Source organism: Dipodomys merriami, unplaced genomic scaffold (genome assembly GCF_024711535.1).
Source record: "Dipodomys merriami isolate MVZ:Mamm:240054 unplaced genomic scaffold, mDipMer1.0.p SCAF_28, whole genome shotgun sequence".
Taxonomy (NCBI): domain Eukaryota; kingdom Metazoa; phylum Chordata; class Mammalia; order Rodentia; family Heteromyidae; genus Dipodomys; species Dipodomys merriami.
The window spans coordinates 8,941,634-8,965,642 of NW_027204270.1; the positions used below are offsets into that span (position 1 = coordinate 8,941,634).

Below are 24,009 nucleotides of genomic sequence, written 5' to 3' on the forward strand. Positions count from 1 at the left end.
CTGGATTGTTTCTGAAGCCTCTATAGTTAGATGTGAAGAGACCAGGTGGGTCAGGAAGGTAGGTCAGGTCTTCTTAATCCTGTAATATACCTCAGTGTACCAGCCAGCCTGATAGTATCTGAAGGGTGCAGTACCTCAGTGTCTTTAAGGCACAAGCAGCATGTCCAGATGTGGTGACAGGTTTTTGTGGATGTTCACTGAAGTATCTCATACTCCTGGGGAAGCCCGAGTCTGGCTAGGGGCTCTGCTCCTGGGTACACAAGAAGGTCAAACAGAGTAGGCCACTTAATTCCTGATACTAAGCAGGTCACTTGATCTCTCTCTACCTTTGTGTTCGTTAACTTTATGTCTCTATGACCAAATGCCTGAGAAAAGCATCATAGGGACAAAGGATTTATTTTAGCTCACAATTTCAGAAGATTCCATCCACAGTCATTTGTCTTCCTGGTGACTATTGGAGCATGTGGTGGAAGAGACTTTTACCTCATGGTGGACAGGAAGTAGAAGGGGAGAAGAAGGGAGAAAGAGACAGATAGACAAGATGTAGCCCCCAAGGACATCCCCCCCATTCCACAGTGATAAATTCACTCAGGTTAGGCCCACCTACTTTTTGTTTTGTTTTTTGTTGTTGTTGTGGGGTCTGATGTCAGGGCTTTTGGGCACTATCTCTTATCTCTGAGCTCTTTTGCTCAAGGCTAGTGCTCTACCGTTTTGAGCAACAGTGCCACTTCTAGTTTTCTGGTGGTTAATTGGAGGTAAGAGTCTCACAGATAGGCTGGAAATGTGGCTTAGTGGTCGAATGCTTGCCTAACATGCATGAAGCCCTGGGTTCAATTCCTCAGTATGACATAAACAGAAAAGACCAGAAGTGGAGCTGTGGCTCAAGTAGTAGAGTGCTAACCTTGAGCAAAAGAGGCTCAGGGACGATGCCCAGATCCTGAGTTCAAACCCCAGGACTGGCAAAAAAAAAAGTCATAGACTTTCTTGCCTGGCTGCCTTTGAACTGTGATCCTCAGATCTCAGCCTCCTGAGTAGCTAGGATTAGAGGCGTGAGCCACCAGTGCCCAGTGTATACCTCCCTAATCCCCAACTTTATATCCCCCTTTTTTATCTTTTTTTTTTTTTTTGCCAGTCCTGGGCTTAAACTTAAGGGTCCTGGGCACTGTCCCTGAGCTGCTTTTGCTCAAGGCTGACACTCTACCACTTGAGCCACACCACCACTTTCGGCTTATTCTGTGTACGTGGTACTGAAGAATCGAACCCAGGGCTTCATGCATGCTAGGCAAGCACTCTACCACTAAGCCACATTCCCAGCCCCACCCTTTTTTTTTTTCTAACTAAAAGGAGGTTTTTCTAGTCTATTCTGCTTTTTCTCCTGCTTGTCACTGTAAAACTGATTGAAAGCAGCTAGCAATAACCATGACACAACCTGAAGCATAGCATTGAAATGTCCAACTACCAGATAAATTAGTTCATCGCCTTGAAAGTCAGCCTCCCACAAAGTCTCAGGACACGGACAAAATGTAGAGCATGAAAATAACAGGAAAGCTTTGCCTTCAGTTCAATCCTCAATCACTGCTGGTTCTCAAATGAGCGGAATGCTCCAGATGCCCAATAAGCTCTGCTAGCCGCATCGTAGAGTCTCTAATTGGAGCTCCAAACTCCTCCAAATCCCTCCCTCAAACCAGTTCCAAAGGTTCTGCACCACATGGTCATATAGTGTGACAACAATAACCCCACTTCTGTGACCAGTTTTCCATGTTAGTGTGCTTTTACATTGCTGCTCACAAAATGCCTGAGGGAAAGCGATTTAAGAGATGAAAGTCTTATTTGGAGTCACAGTTTAGGGGGTTCAGCCCATGGTCCCTTGACTGTGTTTTGGGTCTGGTGAGACAGAACATCAGGGTAATGGGAGCATGTGGAGGAGAAGGAGAGGGGAAGGGACTGGGAGAACATAATAGCCTCCAGGACATGCCCCATGTTGCCTACTTCCTCCAGCTAGATCCACCGTCTAGCTGTGCACCGGTGGCTTATGCCTGTAGAGAGCTGAGGATTGCGGTGTGAAGCCATCCCAGGCAGGAAAGTCCATGAGACTCCTATCTCCAATTAACCACCAGAAAACTGGAAGTGGCACTGTGGCTCAAAGTGGTAGAGCACTAACCTTCAATGCAGAGCTCAGGGATAGCACCCAGGCCTTGAGTTCAAGCCCCTTGATGGACCTCCCCCCCAAAAAAAAAAATCTACTTCCTAAAGTTTTCAGAACCTTCTAAAAGCCAGATGGCCAGATGCTAATGACTTACGCCTTTAATCCTAACTACCCAGGAGGCTGAGTTCTGAGGATTACCTTTCAAAGCCAGCTTGGGCAGGAAAGTCTATGAGACTCCTATCTCCAGTTAACTGCCAGAAAAAAACAGAAGTGGAGTTACGGCTTAAGTGATAGAGCACTATCCTTGAGCACAAAAGCTCAGGGACAGCACCCAGGTCCTGAGTTCAAGTCTCAGGATGAGCACCCCCAAAATAAATAGACAAATCTACCAAAATAATACCTCCCAATGGAGGATCAAGCTATCAATAAACCTTTTTGGGGAATACTTTATTTCCAAACCATAGCTCTCCTATCCCCACCCTTGCCCCTGTGTTGGTGACTGAACCATAAGCTTTCTTATGCTAGGTGTAAGGCCCCAGTCCTGTACTTGAGGCGTTTCATTTATAAGTCAGGCAGCAGTCTGTACCTTGCAGGGCTATTGGCATGGTTAGAAATTACAGCAAGGCCCTTACTTGCCCTAGAGCAACCTTCACAACACATCTTATCATTCCCATCTGAGAGATGGAGCAGCTAGAGGCTCTGGAAGCTTAAGTGTCTTGTCCAAGTCTTGGTATGTGAGTGGCAGAGCGGGCATCTGCCCTCCAGGTGCCCACCTGCATGGAGGTCTTGCTCACACTTGCTTGTCTCTCCTATTGCTTCCTTGGAGAATGAGGAACTGGATGGAGGGGCCAGGTGGGGGCAGTGCTCACCTGGCCCAGGTCTCTGCTAGCTGCGTGATTCCTCTGCTGGCATGTGAAGAACTAACATTTCTGGGTGGTGCTGTCACTTCATTGGTTTTACCCCGATACTGTCTAGCTGGGAATACTGAAGCCTTGGAAAGAGGAGCACAATGCAAGTCAGCCATAGCAGTGGGACTGAGGCCCCAGGCCAACTTAGGAGCTTCTTGTGACCTGGCTCCTATGCAGCACCACCATCTGTTCCGGGGGAGGGGGGTGGGGGGGCTGGGACTGGGTGCTGGTTTGCACGCGATCGGAACTGCACAGCGCTGCAGACCCAACCAAGCATTTGTGGGGCAGACTGGAACGTAGAGATTTGTGGATCAATAAACATCCCTTCCTGCTTCCTCCTTCTTCATTTATTCATGAACTCTGAACTCCTTGGCTCCAGAGAAACTGCCTGGAAGAAAGCAATTAGAGTATAATTAGAGCCACTCCTATTATCAGCTCTGGGTGGGAGGGGTGGAGGGTGGCTGGGGCTTGGGGCAGCCCTGGGATTCCCTGTAGCCCCAGCAGCCACTCTGTTCCAGCTCACCCACAGGGGTAGGAGCACCCTTGGCAGTGGGTAAGGACCTCGCTCTAGAAGCACTGGAGTAAGCTGGGGAAGAGGACTGTGCCTTGCATGCTGAGCTCCACATGCTGAATTAGAGAAGACCTGGTCATGCCCTGCCAAGGACCAGGGGAGCCATTGCAGGAAAACTAGGAAACAAGCCGGGCACCAGTGGCTCACGCTTATAATGCTAGCTACTCTGGAGGCTGAGATCTGAGGATCGCAGTTCAAAGCCAACCCTGGGAAGAAAAGTCCCCACAAGACTCTTATCTCCAAATAAATACTCAAAAGTCAGAAGTGGCACTGTGGCTCAAGTGGTGGAGTGCTATCCTTGAGCACAAAGAGGCTCAGGGACAGCGTCCAGGCCCTGAGTTCAAGCCCCACTAACAACTAACAACCAAAAAAGAAATAAGAAAAAAAATCTAGGAAAGAGAATAAAGCTCCTGCTGGCTAGCAAGAAGGATGGTAGGAAGTATGCATTACCCAGAGGAAGCTATTTACCAGGCAAGGACTCCGTTGCCTAGATGATTAATAGGAACAGCAACCAAGCCAAGGATGATGGTATGTATACACTTGTAATCTCAGCACTCCAGATGCTGAGTCAGGAAGAACATGATTTTTAAGGCCAGCTGGGACCATATAGTGAGACCCTATCTCAAAACAAGCAAAATATGACAGTGATCAGTATCAGCAGTCAATAGGAACATTTTTACCCCTTTCGGTCATGGGGCTTGAACTTTGGGCCTGAGCACTGTCCCTGAGCTCTTCAGCTCAAGGCAAGTGCTCTACCAGTTGAGCCACAACGCCATTTCCGATTTTCTGGTGGCTAATTGGAGATAAGAGTCCCAGGGACTTTGCTGAGTAGGCTGGCTTTGAACCGTGATCCTTAGATCTCAGCCTCCTGCATAGCTAGGATTCCAGGCATGAGCCTGCAGTTCTGGGGCTTGAACTCAGGGCCTGGGCCCTGTCCCTGAGCTTCTTTTGCTCAAGGCTAGCGCTCTACCACTTAAGCCACAGCGCCATTTCCAGTTTTTTCTGTGTGTGTGGTACCGAGGAATCAAACCCAGGACTTCATGCATGCTAGACAAGCACTCTACCACTAAGCCACATTCCCAGCCCCCCTTAGGAATATTTCTGACCACAGAACCGTTGCTCTTTCCCACAAGGTGTTCTACAAGCTAGAAATAGCCACCAGGAGTTGACATACCTACTCCTCCAAAGAGCAGGGCAAAGACCCAGAGCTGAAGTCCAGGCATGGTGGCTCTAGCCTGTCATCCCAGATACTAAGAAGAAGAGAAAGGGAGGATTGTGGGTTCAAGCCAGGCAAGACAACAAATGGGCCCTACTTGTCCTGAACTGCTTTGTTGAAGGTCTCTGGAAGACTGTGCAGTAGTTAAACATACCATGTCTCCTGTTACTTTTTTTTTTTTTTTTGGTGACAGTCCTAGGGCTTGAACTCAGGACTTGGGCACTGTTATTGAGCTTTTTTGCTCAAAGCTAGCCCTCTACGACTTGAGCCACACCTCCACTTCTGGATTTTTGTATCTCTGTGTGTGGTTATTTGGACATAAGAGTCTCACTGACTTTCCTGCTCAGGCTGGTTTTGAACCACAATCCTCAGATTTCAGCCTCCTGAGTAGCTAAGATGGTAGGCGTGAGCCACCAGTGCCCGGCTTCTTTTTTTTTTTTTTTTAACTTATATTTTCATTACCATTGAGTAGTTGTACAATGCAGTTACCATTCAACAAAGCAGTTTATGACTAATGCATCCTGATCAGTGTCACCCCTTTTGTCATTCTCCCCGATCCTCCCTGACCCACCCCCTGCTCCTCTTCCTCTTGCCCTGGGCCTGCTGAGAGCAGTGATTAGCCCTGCCACAGGTGTGAGTTACCCACCCCAGACAGGTGGCTGCCTCCCAAGCCACCTTGCCGAAAGAGAGGAGAGGGCCTGGCAGATGGGAGGTTCTGGCCTTTTGACGGGAGTCACGGTGGTTCCTAGAGCTGTGACCATGAAGACAGCCCTCCAGGTCTCTGCTGGGACCCGGTGGGTGTGGCTTCCTGGTGGAGAAGAGAGCAGTGTGCCACGTGGGGCCCAAAGTTACAGGTGAGGGAATGGATTTGATGGAGTCAGAGGAGGCATTTAGGGCTTTAGGGTAAATGGGCTCCCTGGGACAACCAGCCTTCTCTTTCCCTGCCCCACCTGACTGGAGGTTGCCTTGACAACCAGCTCCCCATCAGTGACCTCTCTGTGGGACCTTCCCCCCTATTTCCAAGCGACAGGTGGTTACTGTGACAACAGGCCCTCTGCCCATCATGACCTCTGACATCCTCATGGCCAGGGCCCCTCCCTCACACGGGAAGCTACATTGTTCTGAAGTCTGAAACAGGCTGTCCAGCTGGAGGTGAAGGTCCTGGCAGGCAGCCTGCCACCGCCCCTTATCATGCTGCCCTGGACCCATCCTCAGCATCTGTGGTTTTAATACAATGCACCACTGACCCGGCTCCCTCTGCTCAAAACCTGCCGTGGTGTCTCACTCTGCTCCCGATGCAGTCTAAGGCCAAAGTTCACAAACTCCAGCCTGCATTAGAGTTGCTGAGAGAATTCGTTAAAAATTTAGATTTCTAGCTGGGTGCCCATGGTTCAAGCCTATAATCCTAGCAATTTAGGAGACTGAAATCTGAGGATCATGGTTCAAAGCCAGCTTGGGCAGGAGAGTCTAAAAGACTCTCCCTTCTACCCCCCCCTCCCCCCCCCCAGTCCTGGGGCTTGAACTTAGGGCCTGGGTGCCTTCTCTGAGCTTCTTTTGCTCAAAGCTAGCTCTCTACCACTTGAGCTACAGAGCCACTTCCAGCTTTTTCTGTTTCTGTGGTATTGAGGAGTTGAACCCAGGGCTTTATGCATGCTAGGTGAGCACTCTACCGCAAAGCCACATTTCCAGCCCCAACAGAGCTGTGGCTGTGGCTGCAGTGGTAGAGTGCTTGCCTAAGCAGCTGGGCTGACGGGCCCTGCCTCTCTTGTCTGTTGTTGTTTTCTGAGACCAAGTCTCTGTTATGTGTCCTGGGATAGCCTTGCACTCATGATCTTCCTGCCTCTGCCTCCCAAGTGTTGGAATTACAAGTGTGAATGCCAGTTATTACTCTTAGATTTAGGTTTTTGCTCTATTTCGAGAAACTTTTTGTAGATGGTAGAAAGTGGGACCTAGCTTCATTCTTTTGCGTATGGATACTCAGTTGTCTTGATACTACTTGGTTAAGAAAACTGTGCTTGGCATCCTTCTTGAAAACCAATTGACCACAAACATAGGGGTTTATTTTTTATTTGTGGATCTGTGTCTAACATTATACCCATACTATGCTCTTTCTCATTGTCTTGAAGTCAGAAAGCATATCCTCCAACTAACTTTCTTCTCTCTCTCTCTCTCTCTCTCTCTCTCTCTCTCTCTCTCTCTCTCTCTCTCTCTCTCTCTTTCTCTCTTTCTCTCTTGTCAGTTGTATGGCTAGAACTTAGGGACTACATGCTATCCCTGAGCTTTTTCACTCAAGTGCTCTACCACTTTGAGCCACAGCATCACTTCCGGTTTTCTGGTGGTTAGTTGATTATAAGAATCTCATGGGTTTTCCTGCCTGGGCTGGCTTAAAACTTCAGTCCTCAGATACCAGTTTCCTGAGTAGCTAGGATTACACGCATGAGCCACCAGTACCTGGCCCAACTTTCTTCTTTTCCAGAGTTATTTACTACTTGTGCTCCTTCCTTGAATTCCTTCCATATAAATTTTTGTTTTGTTTTGTTTTTGTCAGTCGTGGGGCTTGAACTCTGGGCCTGGGCACTGTCCCTCAGCTCTTCAGCTCAAGGTGAGTGCTCTACCACTTGAGCCACAGTGCCACTTCCAGTTTTTCTGGTGGTCAATTGGAGATAAGAGTCTCACAAACTTTGCTTCCTGGGCTGGCTTTGAGCCCCGATCCTCAGATCTCAGCCTCCTGAGTAGCTAGGATTACGGGAGTGAGCCACCAACGCCCAGATCTTCTATATAAATTTTAAGACAAGCATATCCATTTATGCAAAAAGAAAAAAAGATTGCCAGGGTGTGTTTCAAGTGCCTGAATCCAAATCATAAGACCAACAAAAAGGAGGTGGTTGCAATTTCTTTTGTGTGTGTGTTTGCCACTCCTGGGGCTTGACTCGGGGCATGGACGCTGTCCCTTAGCTTTTTCACTCAAGGCTCGTATTGTAGCAGTTGAGCCACTGTTCTACTTCAGCCTTTGCTGGTTATTCGGAGGTAAGAGTCTCATGGACTTTCCCTGCCCTAGCTGGCTTTGAACTGCTGTCCTCAGATCTTAGCCTTGTGAATAGCTAGGGTTACAGATAGGAGTCACCAGGATCTGGCTCAGATGGTTGGAATTTTGGTAGAGATTGCATTGAATCTGTCGATTAGTTTGAAAATACTGGTATCTTAGCAATATGAATGGATCAGTGTGTGTCACCCATGATGGCTGAGGTGGGTTTTGCTTAGATCTAACTTCCATCGGTTACTCGATGTGAATTTCAGCAAGCGTTTAAGCCTCGTTAAGTCTCCATTTTTCTGCCTATGGAAAGGAAAGGAATAACCTGATTGTTTTCAGTCTGGTCTTTCCCACCCGCCTTCATCTTTCTGAAATTCTGAACTCTCTGTAATGAATTCTCTGCCAAAGTGCCCACTCCATTCAGGTGCTTTCTGCCACAAGTAGTTTTTGTTTGTTTTTTGTTTTTCCTTTTTGCTTAATTATATACTGGTACTCCCTATATTTAGTTGGAGAATCTGGTTAATCATCATTTTAATTGTCCGAATGTTCATTTGTCTCCGCATCTCCTTGTTCGTGCTTTTTCCCTGCTTTGGCTATGTTCCCTGCAGCTATCTTCAACGCAAAGGGCAGAACACTCAGAGTGTACTGGGAGAGTAGGACCTGGGCATGGAGGATTCTGGGGTCTGCTCTCAGCTTGCCAAGAAAGGCCTCAGTGTTTCTGTATCACGTCCACCTCCAGCTCAGCCTTCTCCTGAGCATTAGTTCCCAGGGCTGTCTGCTCTCACCTTCCCTCCTTCTCAAGGCCAACAGATAAAGCCCAGGACCTGAGGTCTACCTCTATCCCTCCCTCCCACCCTTCCACCCTCCCACCCTTCCTTCCTTCCTTCCTTCCTTCCTTCTTTCCTTCCTTCCTTCCTTCCTTCCTTCCGTCCTTCCTTCCTTCCTTTCCTCACTGCCTCCATCCAGGACCATTCCAAACTATCCAGCGACAGTTCCCACCTTGCCCAGATCTTTATGGGGTTTGTCCCTAAAAATGATTCACTCCAAGAAACCAGTTAGACCCAAGCAGACAGGAACAGCTCACTGCTCCCCTAGCAGCCATTTTTAATGCCTTTATTTTGTTGTCTTGTAAAATATTACTCCTTGAGGTACAAACCTTACAGAAATATATCTGGTCAACCCTTCTAAATTCTTCTCCCCAGAGTTAATGACTTAACAGGTTTTTTGTTTGTTTATTTGTTGGTTGGTGGGTGGGTGGGTCATGGGGCTTGAACTCAGGCTGGGAGCTGACCCTGAGCTCTTTTGCTCAAGGTTAGCTCTTTGAGCCACGGTGCCACTTTTGGCTAATTGGTGATAAGAATCTCATGGATATCCCTGCCCAGACTGGCTTCAAACTGCAATTCTCAAATCTCAGCCTCCTGAGTAGCTAGAATTATATGCATGAGCCACTGGGTTGGGCAACTTGACAGTTTGATAACTTTTCTTTTCCTTCGGTCTTTCCTTTCTACCTCCCTCCTTCTTTCCTTCCCTCCCTCCCTCATTGACTCCTTCATCTTTTTCCTTCTCCTCCTCTAATTATTCTTCTTCCTACTCCTCACTGTACAGCCTGCCTTTTCAGATGGTGTCGCTCCGCCTTCTTTCCACAGCCCCCTGGAATGTCTGCGTGTGTACCTGCAGGTGCACTCACCACACTTTACTCTGTCCCCTTCTGAAGGACAGCGGGTCTTTCTAGTTACTATTGTATTCAGCTCAAAGCCAATCTAAAACATCTCTTCCTATCTCAGCCCTCCAGCTGGTTCTAGGGTTTTCCTCTTTACCATGTCAATGACAGCCAGCGCTTATCCCCTTTAAATCTTGCCACTCCAGGAAAGGGTCAGAGAGTCCTTATCCCCCATCTTACAGATGGGAAGGCTGGGGCTTACATGGAAAATGAATCCAAGCTCAAACAGCTATGAAGTAGCAGGGCACAAACCTAGACCAGAATGGTGTGACTCCAGAACTCCCTCTTATACCACCTCCTTGGCTGTCTACAGTAGGGGGTGCTGGAGCCAGAGCCACATGCCTCCTGCTCATCTAGGGACACATCAGCTCAGGGACAAAGCCCTTAGGAGGTCATGTGTGCCCAGAACCCAGAAATGAAGGAGGAAAAAGGCCAGGAGGTGTGGGCTCAGATCCTTGCGCTGACTTCGCTGAGGATCTTCCTGGGCCAGTGAGAGGGGCTTGCTCACAGGAAGAAAGCAAGGAGCTCCAGAGGTGGGAGAGAGCTCATAGGGGAGATTGGTGAGGCCTGGGCTTGGAAGAGTCCTGTCTCCATCTCCAGAGGAGGAAACTGAATCAGTCACTGGCCTCAAGACCCTTTCCCCCTGCCTCCTCTTGTGGCCATTGTGAATTTGGACCAGATGGCTAATGAGGAAACAGGTCCAGGGGGATGAAAGGACTTCTGATTTTTGCTAGACTTCCCCCTGGTTGGCCCCACCCTGGGCCGCTGGGCCCAGACTTTATGCAAATTAATGTAGATGTATGTTAATTGGATCACTCCCAGGCACCCGTGTTCTAATGGAGCTGCCAGCATCGAGGTGTAGGGAGACAGTTCTGCCCTGAAAGGGTCTGCGGAGCCCCCTGCTGGGGAGGGGGTGTGGACGGGTCAGTGGTCACTGAGATGAAGGGATGGGGTTGCCATGGAGATGGAGGCCAGGCCCCTGCCTCCTGACAGGACCGGCGCTGGCCAGATCAGCCTGCTGAGACAGCCCTGGACTTCCTTGCAGCTCCAAGCTGGTCTCTGAGGGCTAATTACGCGGAAGGTGGTGACCAGCTGCTCCCTGGCTCCCCCCAGGCCTCACTGCAGCAGCGGGCTGGGCCACAGCAGGAGGGCGTGAGGACAGACAGATGGTGGTCTGGGGCTTGAGGGCTCAAGGATTTGTCCTGAGGGAGAGGGAGGTTGCTTGGCTGGAGTAGAAGATGCCACCCCACACCCCCTGCCTCAGGAGGGCTGCTGAGGGTGAGATCCCCAAACTCCAGACCATGCTAACAGACTCAGAGAGAGTTCCGGGGCTTGGCTCAAACAGACTGGTGTTGGAGTCTTAGTGCTTCTGTGTCCCCTTGCTCTCTGGGCCTCCATTTCCATATGTGTACACAGCAGTAGGATTGAGATGTGGCAGGAGTGTGGAAATAGATGCCGCAGGTTCTCAGTAAGGAAAGAGTTGTCAGCCTCAGGAGTGTTGGTTTATGTCATTTGCCATGGGAAGGATGTGTCTTCCTCCTGCATGCTCTCTGGGCTGGGTCCATGGTTCTCACAGGGAGTTCTCAGGACCTAAATCACAAAGGATGCAGAAACATCTGTAGAGTAGATGCGTGAATTGATGCCACCTGCTTAGAACTGCATCTGGCAGGGAGAGATGAATAAATAAATGTTAGTCCCAGCATGTGTGGCTGTCCTCTGGGAGCTGGAGCCATCCTGAGCAGGCTCTGCCCCTGCACTGTCCCTTCCACTTCTCTAGCAGGGGACACAAGTGGGTAAAGAAGCCAGGATCCAGCCAGGTACCAGTAGCTCACACCTGTCATCCTAGCTACTCAGGAGGCTGAGATCTGAGGATCACAGTTCAAAGCCCGCCCAGACAGGAAAGTCCATGAGACTCTTATTTCCAATAAACCACCAGAAAACTGGAAGTAGCACTGTGGCACAAGTGGTAGAGCACTCGCCAAGAGCTTAGGGTCAAGTGCCCAGGCCCAGGGTTCAAGCTCCACGACAGACAAAAAGAAAAACCAGGTTCCCCATCCCGGCTCTGCTCCCTCCTGACCAGGCAACTTCAGACTTGTTGACTGCCACAGATCAGAGCCACTGTGCCAGGGCTGTGAGGAGCAGGTGGAACTTGGGAACAGGCAGGGCTAGCCCCCTGGGGAAACAGGACCGCCAAACCCAAGGCAGAGCTCTTAGGGCCCTAGGACCAGGCTCCCTCCCCCAGCCCCGCGCCCACTTAAAAAGGCCTCACCAATACCACACCCTGCAGACAAGTGGAAGTAGAGCTAAGAGATCTCCATTGTGCAGAGGAAAACAGGTCCACCAGGCACCAGTGGCTCAATTCTATAATCTTAGCTATTCAGGAAGCTGAGATCTGAGGATCACGGTTCAAAGCCAGCCAAGGCAAGAAAGTCTATGAGACTCTTCAGTTAATCACAGGTAAAGCCAGATGTGGTGTTGTGGCTCAAGTGGTAGAGTGCTAGACTTGAAAAAAAATAAAGGAACTTAGGGCCAGCACCAGGCCTAGAGTTAGAGCCCCAGGACTGATAAAAGAAAAAAAGAAAAACTGGGCACTGTTGGCTCACCCCTGTAATCCTAACCACTCAGAAGACTGAGATCTGAGGATCTCAGTTCAAAGCCAGCCAGACAAGAAAGTCCATGAAACTCTTATCTTCAATAAACCACCAGAAAACTGGAAGTGGCGCTGTGGCTTAAGTGGTAGAGCACTAGCCTTGAGCTGAAGAGCTAAGGGACAGTGCCCAGGCCCAGGGTTCAAGCCCCATGACCAAAAAGGAAAGGAAGGAAGGAAGAGAAGGAAAGAAGAGAAAGAAAGAAAAGAAAAGACAGGTCCCAAGGAAGAGTCTTGCCTGGGGTCACTAGAGAGGCCTACTGATGCTCTAGTGGTTTTCTTTGTTGTTTATTTTGTGATATTGTGGTTTAAACTCAAAGCCTTGTATTAGCTAACCAGCTCTCTAGCTCTCTACCACTTGAGCTACACCTCCAGTCCTTTTTGCTTTGATTGTCAGGTAGGGTCTTGAGTTTTGCCTGGGACTGGCTTTGGACTGCAGTCCTCCTTTTTATGCTCTTCGAGTAGCTAGGATTAGACATGTAATCCTTCTACCCTTGCCTCTCCTATAGCTGGGATTATAGATGTACACTTCCATGCCCAGTTGTTTTGTTGTTTCAAGGTAGGATCTATGTAGTTCTTGAGTTCTACTTCCACAGACTTTCCTGCCCAGGCTGGCTTTGAACTGTGATCCTCAGATCTCAGCATCCTGAGTATCTAGGATTACAGGCATAAGTCACCAATGCCCAGCTTTGTGTTATTTTTTAGTGAGATTTTTGTTTTATGTGCCTAGATTAGCATGGGCTTGAATCTCCCAGTTTTTGTGTTCCTTCATTGCTGGTTTGACAGCACGCAACTATTGCTTGAGATAGAATTTCACAAGCTTTTATTTCTGGACTGGCCTTAAACCTTAGTCTTGATCTCTGCCTTCCATCTCTACCTCCCAAATAGCATACATTTACAGGTTTGAGCCGCTGCACCTGGCTTTCTCCCCCTTCTCCTGTTCTTCCTTCTCTTCCTCTTCTTCATCTTTTTTTTTTTTTTTTTTTTTGGTGGTACTGAGGTTTGAATTTAGGGCCTTACACGTGCTAATCAGGCAGTCTACCCCTTAGCTGTGTCCGCAGCTCAACTTCGTTGTAAAATTACAGAAATTAGGAGCTGGGAAGGTGGCTCAGTGGTAGAGTGCTTGCCTCACATGAATGAGGCCCTGGGTTTAATTCCTTAGCACCACATAAGCAGAAAAAAGCCAGAAGTGGCACTGTGGCTCAAGTGGTAGAGCGCTAGCCTTGAGCTGAAGAGCTGAGGGACAGAGCCCAGGCCTAGAGTTCAGCCCCATGATTGATCCCCCCCAAAAAAAAAAAATTACAGAAATTAGCTGAGCACCAGTGGTTCACGCTTGTAATCCTCGCTGCTCAGGAAGTTGAGATCTAAGGATCTCGATTCAAAGCTGGCCCAGGCAGAAAAGTCCCCTGAGACTCTTATCTCCATTTAACCACTCAAAGAACGGACATGGTGCTGTAGCTTAAGTGTTAAAACACTAGCATTGAGCACAAAGAGGCTCAAGGACAGCACCCAGGCCCTGAGTTCAAGCCTCAGGACCAGCAAAAATAAAAAAATTCATAATAGTAATAACAATCTTTAAAATTACAGAAGTGTGTATATGTAGGAGTCTCTCCTGGAGGGATAATTTCTCGTCACAATGTCATCTTTCTCTGGCTCTTGATTTTGCAGTTAGTTCCTACACCTTTGGAGTCTTTTTTTCCTTCCTTGCTTAACAATAGAGTTGGATTAATCTTCAGCTTTCTTTGTTTGACAGTGATCCCTCTGGCCATTGGCCACTATCCTGGGACACAGAGGCTCTGGAAGAGAGAGAGGGGTGCTGGGGAGATAGGCAGGCATGGCTGGATAGAGGAGGCCCCCCGCTGTCACGAGACACATGAGGCCAGCTTCATCTGCTCTGAGCTTGCGCTAAGTCAGGCCACACGCTTGGTATCTAGCCCAGGGCCTGGCATAGAGGAGGAGCCAAGAAGTCTCTGTTCAATGGATTGAGTCCCTTCCAGCCATCTTCCACTTCCCCTGCCAAAGACACCCCTACCCACCACACACACACACACACACACACACACACACACACACACACACACACACACACACACACACACACACACACACACACACACACACACACACACACACACACACACACACACACACACACGCGCGCGCGCGCACCCCTCTGTGCCTCTTCCCATGAGGCTCTGTTTCACTGTTTCTTTCAGCTGGTGCATACATGGCTCCAGCCCCAGGTGGGGACCAGCTTAGGCCTGAGGGGCCCTTCCCTTAGTGGAGTGGGTTTTGAAAGGGCTGTCCCTCCCTGCTGTCACTGTGCCTGTCCCTAATGAGGGCTGGGCCAGCAGATCTCCAGGGCTTCTTCCACCAGCCTGCTGCCGGCTTCAGCCCAGCCCCTCATTTCACGCATGAGGGGCTCAGTTGAGATTCATTTTTTCAGCTGCCTCAGAAATCTACTAGGAAAGTGGCCGGGGGAGGGACTTGAGTTTGAGGGTACAGTGAAGGCTGTGGCCATGTCCTGAGCACCAATCAGGTGCCAAACGTAGGCTGATGTAGAGCTGTATGTGGACTGCATAAATCTTTAGGATACTTTAAGACAGATGCCAAACATGGGCTGATTTAGAGCTGTTTGTGGACTGTATAAATCTTGAGGATACTGGAAACAATAAGGAAACCAAGACCCAGAGGTTGTGTGGGGCCCCACGTGAGCCTCTTACCCCCCCCCCACCGCAGCCAACCAAAATTATTAAGACCTAGACCTGGGTTGGACTAAGCCTCCCTCCAGAAACTTCTGGGCACCTCTCTGTCTTTCCCCAGATGACCAGACTTAGATTGTGTCTAAGACTTACAGAGACAGAGCTAGAAAATTGGCCCAGGAAGTAGTTGACTTGCAGAATTGGCTGTTGAGGGCTTGGGTGCCAGAGGCTTCTGATGGGCTCCGTGGCCTTGAGCCCGGCCCCCTCCCTGCCCTCGCCCCTCACCAGCTTCCTGGGGCTGAGGTGGGTCCCATCTGCATAATTCATCCTCACCCCCCACCTGGGGTTAGGCTCCTGGGGTTGGCGTCTAGACAAGCACATCCTACTGAGAACAGAGGCAGCCCTGACTCGGGGCTGAAGGTTCCCATGGCAACTGCATCCCCCTCTGCTGGCAACTACCCGATAAATAAATAATCAGGGGTGGGGGCTGGGAGCTGAGCGGGGGAGGGGCAGCAGAGGAGTCTGGGGCTTCAGGCTGCACAGGAGGGGGGGGCGCTGATAGTCTGAGAAGGCTAGGGGAGGGGAGTTGGTAGTGCCAGGTGAGGGGAAACATGGGAGAAAAGTGGCCCCATGGGACTTTTGTGCAGAAGTTCATAATACCTGGCCACTGGGAGGAGGGAGATGAGGTTGAGGTTCTAACCCTGAAGCTGGTCACGTGGGTGGATGATATAAGAGCTCAGAACGCTGGTAAAAGGCCCCATTTGGGCATGTTAAGTTCACTGTACGTACATACTAGGTGTAATGGCACACGCCTGTGGATTGCAAGCACTTGGGATGGATTGCCAAGCTAGGGCCACATAGTGAGTTCTTTGTGTGTATTTGTGCTGATTCTGGGGCTTGAACTCAGAGTTTGAGTACTATCCCTGAGCTATTTTGCTCAAGGCTAGCACTCTACCACTGGAGCCACAGCTCCACTTCAGCTTTTGATGACACTTAATTGGAGATAAGAATCTCACAGAATCTCCTGTCCTGCCTGACTTCAAACCTCAATCCTCAGATCTCCTGAGTAGCTAGGATTACAAGTGTCAGCCATCGGCTCGCAAGTTCTTGTCTCAGCAATAACAAAACAACTGGGTATGCGTAGCTCAGTGCCTGGATGCTCAAGACCTTGGGTTCCTTTCCCAGCACTGCGGCAAAGAGATGGAAAAGTCCGCCCTGAGCCACCAGTGAATTGTGAATTGTAAAAGGGCTGCCCTGGGTGGGCCATTCCTGGCTTTTAGGGGACCTGCATTTCCTGCAAGCAGGAAGTGGGGTGAGGTATGGGCCTGAGCTCTTGGCTATTCAGGGCCCGGACTGTAAGAAGATGAGCTGGCACCAGAGCCAGGGTGGTGGCTGGAGAGGAGGGAAGGAGGTATAGATTTTAGAACCTGTGCTCCACATACTGGGAAGAGCTCAGTGGGTGAGAAGCAGGAATCTCTACCCCCGGGGAGCTTTGCCATCCAGGCTGTAGGAAGGTATGGACTTTAGCTAAAGATCAGAGCCATGGAAAAAAGTAAAGTCGGGAGGTGGGGGAGGTAGGGAATTCTGCTGAGGAATACAGTTTTAAACAATTCTGATTCTTCTTATGCCCAGCCCTATGGCCAAATCACACCCATTATGTTGGCAAAGAAACTGAGGCCTGGGGGATTTAGTGACTTGCCCAAGTTTGTGCCATGTCCAATGGCACCAGGGTTCCAACCCAGACTCTCTGGATAAAAGCCAGAGAAAGGCGCCACGGGCGGGAGGAGGCATCTGCAGTCAAGAAGGACCAGGAAAGCCAGGCGCCGGTGGCTCACGCCTGTAATCCTAGGAGGCGAAAGAAAGACCAAGACGCTGAGCACAGAATGTGTCTGCTGGATTTGGTGACACTGAGGCCACAGGTTTCCTTGGCTGAGCAGAAAGTGGGCATGGTGGTGGCAGAGGGGCGCCATTTACAGTCTAGAGCTAGCTACATGAGCAAGGCGGGGTGGTTTTTCAGTGACAAAGTGAGCGTTCAGGAGTGGACAGGACAGGAAGAAGAGGGGAGGGAGCAAGGATGGAGCCTCAGAGGTCAGTAGCGCTCTGCAGCGCACCCATGCTGTCCCAGAGCGACTCTAGCGCCGCTGTGCAGCACTTGTGAGCCCACGGGGTCTGGCCAGGTGTGGAGAGCGTGGAGGAGGCGCTGTGGGCCCAGGGCAAGGCTGAGGCGCTGGGACTGTGGGATGGAACTGGACCAGCGTCCTGAGGGCCTTGGGAGGTAAGTTGGGGCCGGAGGCAGGGCTGTGGGTGGGGAGATCGGCCGAAAGGAAGGTCATGGGAAGGCATGTGACACAATCATCCAGGTGCCAGAGTAGGCTGGAAGGTCAAGTGTGTTTTTAGAGCTGGGGCAACACCGGAGCCCAGTGGCTGATGTGGTCAGCTGTGGAAGGAGCCAGGGAGCCACAGGTGCTGAAGCTCAGGGCCACGGGGTTATGTGGCTTGGATGCAGCATGGGGGCGGAGGGGGCGGCGGGCACCACCCCAAGCTCAGGCCTGAGGAGCATGAGGGGAGAGGGACAGGCAGGGCAGAGGACCGGGGGTGCTGCTGGCTTGTAAGGTATAGGAAAGGAGCGGAGCAGAGGGGCCGGAATGAGGGGCTTTCCTGTAGACCTTGGCAGGCGAAGGAAGACAGGGTGCTGAGGTTCCAATGATGTGACCTTGTCTGTCCCCCAGAACTGGCGTCAGGGGCCTCCATCCTCTCTGTATTTTAGGGAAAGCCCTGGGCAGGGCTGGTAGCCTGCCTTGCCCTACCCAGAACTACAAGAGGAGGCTACATGAGTTGCCCCCAGAACTCTGTTCCTGGCCCACATAGATGTTCCAGAAGTCTGTGCCGCCCGGTTTGCCGACCCGACCCACAGATACACATATCCCCAAAGCCAGAATCCGTGCAAAGGAGCAGGCTGCCGTGGTTTCGGCAGGATTCTTCCCCTCAGAGGAGCCGATGCCCCGAGCCGCCCGCTTGGGGCTGACAGTCACCAGGCCTGCTTCTGAGCTGCTGCACCCCGGTGGGCAAGGGGCCGGCCTTCTTCCATCGCTGCCAACCAGCGCTGTCACCCAGCACAAGCAGAGCTCTGAGCATTCGACGTGGTTTTCCACTGAAACAGTAACATGAAGGCCTGGGTGTAGCTCATTGGAGGAGCGCTCACCTCACCTGCAAGAGACCCTGGGTTCTCCAACACTGCAAACAATAACTGTGCCATTGAGATGATAAAGCATTGCATCTCAGTTTTTTAAAAAAGAGAGTTCTGTTTGTTTGTTGTAGTGTTTGAGACAGGATCTGTGTAGCTCAGGCTCTGTGTGTGTGTGTGTGTGTGTGTGTGTGTGTGTGTGTGTGTGTGTGTGTGTGTGTGTGTGTGTGTGTGTGTGTGTGTGTAAAGTGTAAGGACTGGGGCTTGAACTCAGGGCCTCATTCTCTCACTTGGCTTTTTCATTCCCAGCTGCTGTCGACCACTTGAGCCATACCTCCATTTCCAGCAGTCTGCTGGGGGTTAATTGGTCTCTCAGATTTGTCTGTTCAGGCCGGACTCCAACTTTGATCTTTACATTTCAGCCTCTTGAAATCCAGGATCTAGCTAGGATTACAAGCATGAGCCGCTAGTGCCTGGAGTAGCTCAGGCTTTTCATTCTCCTTTTCTACTTCCCAAGTGCTAGGATTATAGGTATGCATCACCTAACTCTTTGGGAGGCTGAGATCTGAGGATCACAGTTTGAAGCCAGCCCAAGCAGGAAAATCTGTGAGACTTTTATCTCCAACTAACCACCAAGGAAGTTGGAAGTGGCGTTGTGGCTCTAAGTGATAGAGTGCTGTCCTTGAACAAAAAAAAACTCAGGCAGGGACAGTGCCCAGGCTCTGAGTTCAAGCCTCACGACCAACAAAAAAATAAAAATAGGGAAGGTATCTTTAAGTCTGTATCACCTGGTCCTGTTTATGGTGCTGAATACACTGGGTTTTATGGATCTCCCATCTACCACCCCTACTAGGATGGTGACCCCAAAAGGGACCCCAACTTACTCCCAGGGCCAGTACAGAACCCCATATAGACGAACCATTCTGTGAATATGTAAACAGTGGGATTTGGAGGTCAGAGGGTGTCACGTGTCAGGTGGATGGTGAATACATGTCAGGAAGGAAGGAAAGGTTGGGCGTGAATGGGGAGACGGGCGGATGGCTGTGAGGGTCAGGGCCAGCCAGTGGCTATGTTCAGGGACAGGAGCTCCTGGTGGGTCTTGAAGGACCCAAGCACACACCATGGAGGGAGTGGAGCTGCACTTAGACCAAGGAGGTAGATAGAACAAAAAGAAAGGAGCGGAAGAGGGGATTTGAGCTGTTGTGTAAGACTCTTGGAGGCAGGGACTGAGGTAATGATGGATTGAGCCGGATCCTCTCAGACCTTAGTGCCAAACTGAGAAGCTTAGACTGTGAGGTCCTCTATTAATTAGCCACTGTTTATCACGTCTAATTGTCTGTCGGTTTGTGATATCTCCATGTCCTCACAACACCTTCTCTGGGGAGGGCTTATCTATTCAGAGTGGGAAAGTGAACTTGCCCTGAATTATACAACACAGCTAGACTTGGAACCCGAGTCTGGGTAACTCCAAAGCAGCTGTGCTGCTTTATTATTTTTTAAAACTGTCCCCCGATGTTGATGTTCTTAGTGAGGTGGCAGGAACAGAGGGGCTTTGATCTCGTGGGTCAGGTGGGGATGGGGTAAGATCACTTGTCAGGTGGACCTATTTGGGCAGGGCGTCTCCTCAGCCACACCATGCTCAAGGACAGCTCTGCCACAGCCTGCCCGGCCCCATCCTCTGATGAGGACCTTCTTCCCCAGGACCAGGCACCAGATGACGTGTAAGCACCCGGTGCACCCAAACCACCAAGCTAGGTAGAGTCCGGGTGAAGGGAGGAAAATGAGAGAGCAGAGGGGAACATGACAGAGACACTGTGGCATTGTGCCCTGGGCACACCCTGGGGCAGCGGATCCTCCACAGGTCACAGACCATGGGAAGTCAAAGCTGGATTATCTGCCAGGTGCTGGTGGCTCATTCCTGTAATCCACAAGAGGGCAAGGCCCTGAGCTAAGTCCCAGCACACACACACAGACACACAGGGTTGGCTATCTGTGGATACCTGGTGCCCTGGTTGCTATGCGTGGGTCAGGAGCCTGAGACACCACGGTCATGGTGACCTGCCAAAGCTGCTGAGCAGAGACAGACGCTCCACCCAACCTGTGTCTCTAGATACACTGGGGCGTTGATGACACACAGGTGGCAGAGAAAGGCTTATTCTGCCACCATCCTGCTGGGCAACCTTGGCCACGTCACTTCGAGCCTCTTGAGTCTCAAGATGAGATAAATCCCAGTCCTGGCCTCTGCCAAGGAACAGCCAGAAAGAGATGAACTCGGAAAGAGCCCTGCCAGGAGAGCCACCAACCAGCTGCAAGCCAGATGGGAAGAGGCCAGGGTTGGACCAGGAGCTGCCAGGCTCTGCTCTCTCCCTTGCTCAAGCCTGCAGCTTCCTTGGTCTCTGCCCAAGCTTCGCCATCTGCGTGGTGGCATCCGGTCCTCCTCCTCCCGCCTCCTTGCCAGGAAAAGGCTTCTGAGCACTCCTCACTTGACCAGGCCTTTTCCCCTCCTCTCCCCAGCCAGCACCTCTCTCCCCTCTGCTTTATTTGGTTGCAAGGCACAGATTTCAGAGGTACAGGGAGAGGGATCTGTGCTGGTGACGGATGCCTGTCATCCTAGCTACTCAGAAAGCTGAGATCTGAGTGCTGAGGTTCGAAGCCAGCCTGGACACAAAAGTCTGCGAGACTCTGATCTCCAGTTAGCCACCAAAAAGCCGGAAGTGGGTCTGTGGCTCAAGTGGTAGAGCACAAGCCTTGAGCAAAAAAGAGAGTGCAGGGATGTAAATTCAAGCCTCAGTATCAGTACAAAAAAGTGGAGGGAAGGAGAATGTTTTAGGAACGGCTAGATCCTAGACCTGCAACCATTCTCCTCCTGAGACAGCCCTGTCTCCCAAGGGGGCAAACAGAGGTAGCCATACAGCTCCATTCCGTATCCTGGCAGAGAGAGAGCAGCTGTGTCTCTGTTGTCCCCACAGATGCCCAGTGGTCCTCAGGAGCAGCTAGCTACAGGCGCATGCGCATTCCTGACCCCGTCTCTATGTCTCTCCCCCCACCCCCATTACCAGAGTTTAAACTCAATCCTTGCGCTTGCTTATCTTGATGGCTTGGCTGGCCCTCGACCTCTTGAGCTATACGTCCAGCCTAGCATTTTGCTGCTTATTTCTCAATTGGGGTCTGATGGACTTCTACTGGGGCTAGCATTGAATTATGGTCCTCCAAATTTCAGCTTCCCAAGGAGCTAGGATTACAGACATGAGCCACTGGCACCCAGCACCATCTCTTTGTCTCCCATTATTTGTTTGTGCTGGTACTAAGGCTTGAACTCAGGGGCAGGGCATACCCCTTTTGCTTTTTTGCTACCACTTGAGCCACACCTCCACTTCTGACTAATTGGAGGTAAGAGTCTCACAGACATTTCTGCCTGGGCTGACTTCAGACTGTATTCTCAGATCTCAGCCTCCTGAGTAGCTAGGATTACCAGTGTGAGCACCTGGCTCCATCTCTCCGTCATTGATTATTTGGCTATGCCTAGGTTAAGCTGCTCTGTCCTAAAACTAGGAATAGAATCAGCCTTTCCTAAAGCCACAAGCACCTGTGGTGGGAGGTGGCTCTCCAAAGCAGACAGATTCATTTGAGAAAGAGATAGCAGACAGTTAAACACAATAGTTATCCTCTGCACCTTAATTCTTAAGCTGATCAGATATGAGATTAAACAGAGACCTGCTGGGAAGAGAGTGGTGATTGAGCCCTTCATGTATCAGTTAGCTTTTGCTGCATAACAAATCATCCCAAATTGTGACTTAAAATAGCTCAGGATTTTGTGGGTGAGTGAAATGGCTCTGATCTGGGCCTAGCATCTTTAGTCAGCTGGTGGGTTGGCAAGCCCAAGAATGATCTAGGCTGGCCTCAATCACATGTCTGATGATTGACTGGTTCAATCATTGTTTCTCTTCCATGTGTGTCTGACGGTCATCTCTGGCCTCTTCACACAGTGGTCTCTGTTAGGATGACAGCAGTGGGTAAACTCCAGTGCGGCCACACCATTCACACCCGACTTGTGTTCATTTTCCGAAGTCCCATTTGAGCAGAGCAGGTGATGGACCCAGTACAACATTAGTGTGCAGCGGACCACCTCTGGGCCCAGAAGCAGGAAGCGGAAGCGCATGAGACTCGTTTCGCGTTGATCTAGGGAAGGGGAATGAAAACCATCCTTTCTCTATGGCCCAGAGATCCCATGGACCAGGACGGCCTTCAGCCAGGGATCCTTGGAACAGTGATTCTGGCTGGAGTTCACCTGCTGGCGGGGTCAGGCTACCCTGAGTCTCCCAGCTTCTGAAGGAGGGGAAGGGATAGGCGCTCCAGTGGCTTGTGGGGAGGGTCTCCTGAGCAAGAAGGAAGATATTCTGAACCTTGGCTCCTGCTTTTCCTCAAAGTAATGACCAGTCTAACTTGGGGTCCCCCCCTGACCCTCGCCCATTAACTTGCTCTACCTCCCAGCATCCCCTTGGTACTGAGAGTCTTGGGTATCATGACCATGGTAACTGGGTCACCTGCTCCCCAGGGTCAGGGAGGTGCAGCCGACTCAGCCGGTCTCTCCACAGGTGGCTGCACTGCAGAGGCAGATCTTTGACTTCCTGGGCTACCAGTGGGCCCCCATCCTGGCCAACTTCCTGCACATCATGGCGGTCATCCTGGGCATCTTCGGCACCGTGCAGTACCGCTCCCGGTACCTCATCCTGGTATGGCTTTTCTACCCAATCCCAAGCTGCCTCTCTCTTCACCCCTGCCCTGCCCACAGAATTTCTCCCCATTCCCGTGGCCCAGCTGGGAGTACCAGTGCCCGAATCTCAGAGAACATGCTGGTGTTTTCCATAAAGAATTTTCCTGAGGGAAAAAAAAAAAACAAACTCAAAAGAGAAATTTTTTAAATATTCTTGCCGGTGCCACGCCTGTAATCCAGCTACTCAGGAGGCTGAGATCTGAGGATCACGGTTCAAAGCCAGTCCAGGCAAGAAAGACCGTGAGACTCCTATCTCCAATAAACCACCAGAAAACCAGAAGTGGCGCTGTAGTTCAAGTGGTAGAGCGCTTGCCTTGAGCTTAAGAGCTGAGGGACAGCGCCCAGGCCCAGAGTTCAAGCCCCATGACCAACAAAATAAAATAATTCTTTATTGTAATTATAAAGGGGGTATACAGAGGGGTCACATTACATAAGTCAGTAAAGAGTACATTTTTCAAAAACAAAAAAGAATTTCTTAGGGAAATAATACAAACATAAACAAGGTTTGTGTGGTGGCACAGCCTCAGACTTTCAGGAGCTCTTGTCTCATCGCTGCCATCGCTCGGGGAGGGAGAGTCTGGGAGGAGACCGGTCCTCCATCTGTGTTTTCCAGCTGAGGAGCTGAGGATCAGCCTTCCTGAGGTCACACAAGCTAGGAAAAGCAGAGGTAGCCTGGGCGTAGCTATAATCCCAACACTCAGGAAGCTGACACAGGATTGAGTTTGAGGTCAGCCTTAGTGAGACACCGTCTCAAAAAATAATAACAATGATAATAATGATAATAATGATCCCAGCTGGGTACCAGTAGCTCACGCCTATAATCCTAGCTACTCAGGAGGCGAATCTGAGGATCACAGTTCAAAGCCAGCATGGGCAGGAAAGTCTGTGAAACTCTTATCTCCAATCCATCACCAGAAAACTAGAAGTGGCGCTGTGGCTCAAGTGATAAAGTGCTGGCCTTGAGCTGAAGAGCTGAGGGACAGTGCCCAGGCCCAGAGTTCAAGCCCCACAACCAACAACAACAACAACAATAAAGAATCCACAAGTTTGGAGGTATCATTCAGGAATCTGTCTTTACTTCTAAATGAGACATGGTCTCACAGTACTGTC

At 50.4% G+C, this 24,009-nt stretch overlaps 1 protein-coding gene across 2 annotated transcripts in view; it reads left to right on the top strand.

The window, feature by feature from the left end:
- The window catches only part of Nkain1 (sodium/potassium transporting ATPase interacting 1), a 40,789-nt gene that overhangs the window by 11,915 nt on the left and 4,865 nt on the right, over positions 1 to 24,009 (top strand). For both annotated transcript variants that reach the window (XM_070037415.1, XM_070037416.1), the window contains exon 2: positions 22,721 to 22,858. In XM_070037415.1, the coding sequence (XP_069893516.1) occupies positions 22,721 to 22,858 (138 nt within the window). The remainder of the gene's footprint in view (positions 1 to 22,720; positions 22,859 to 24,009) is intronic.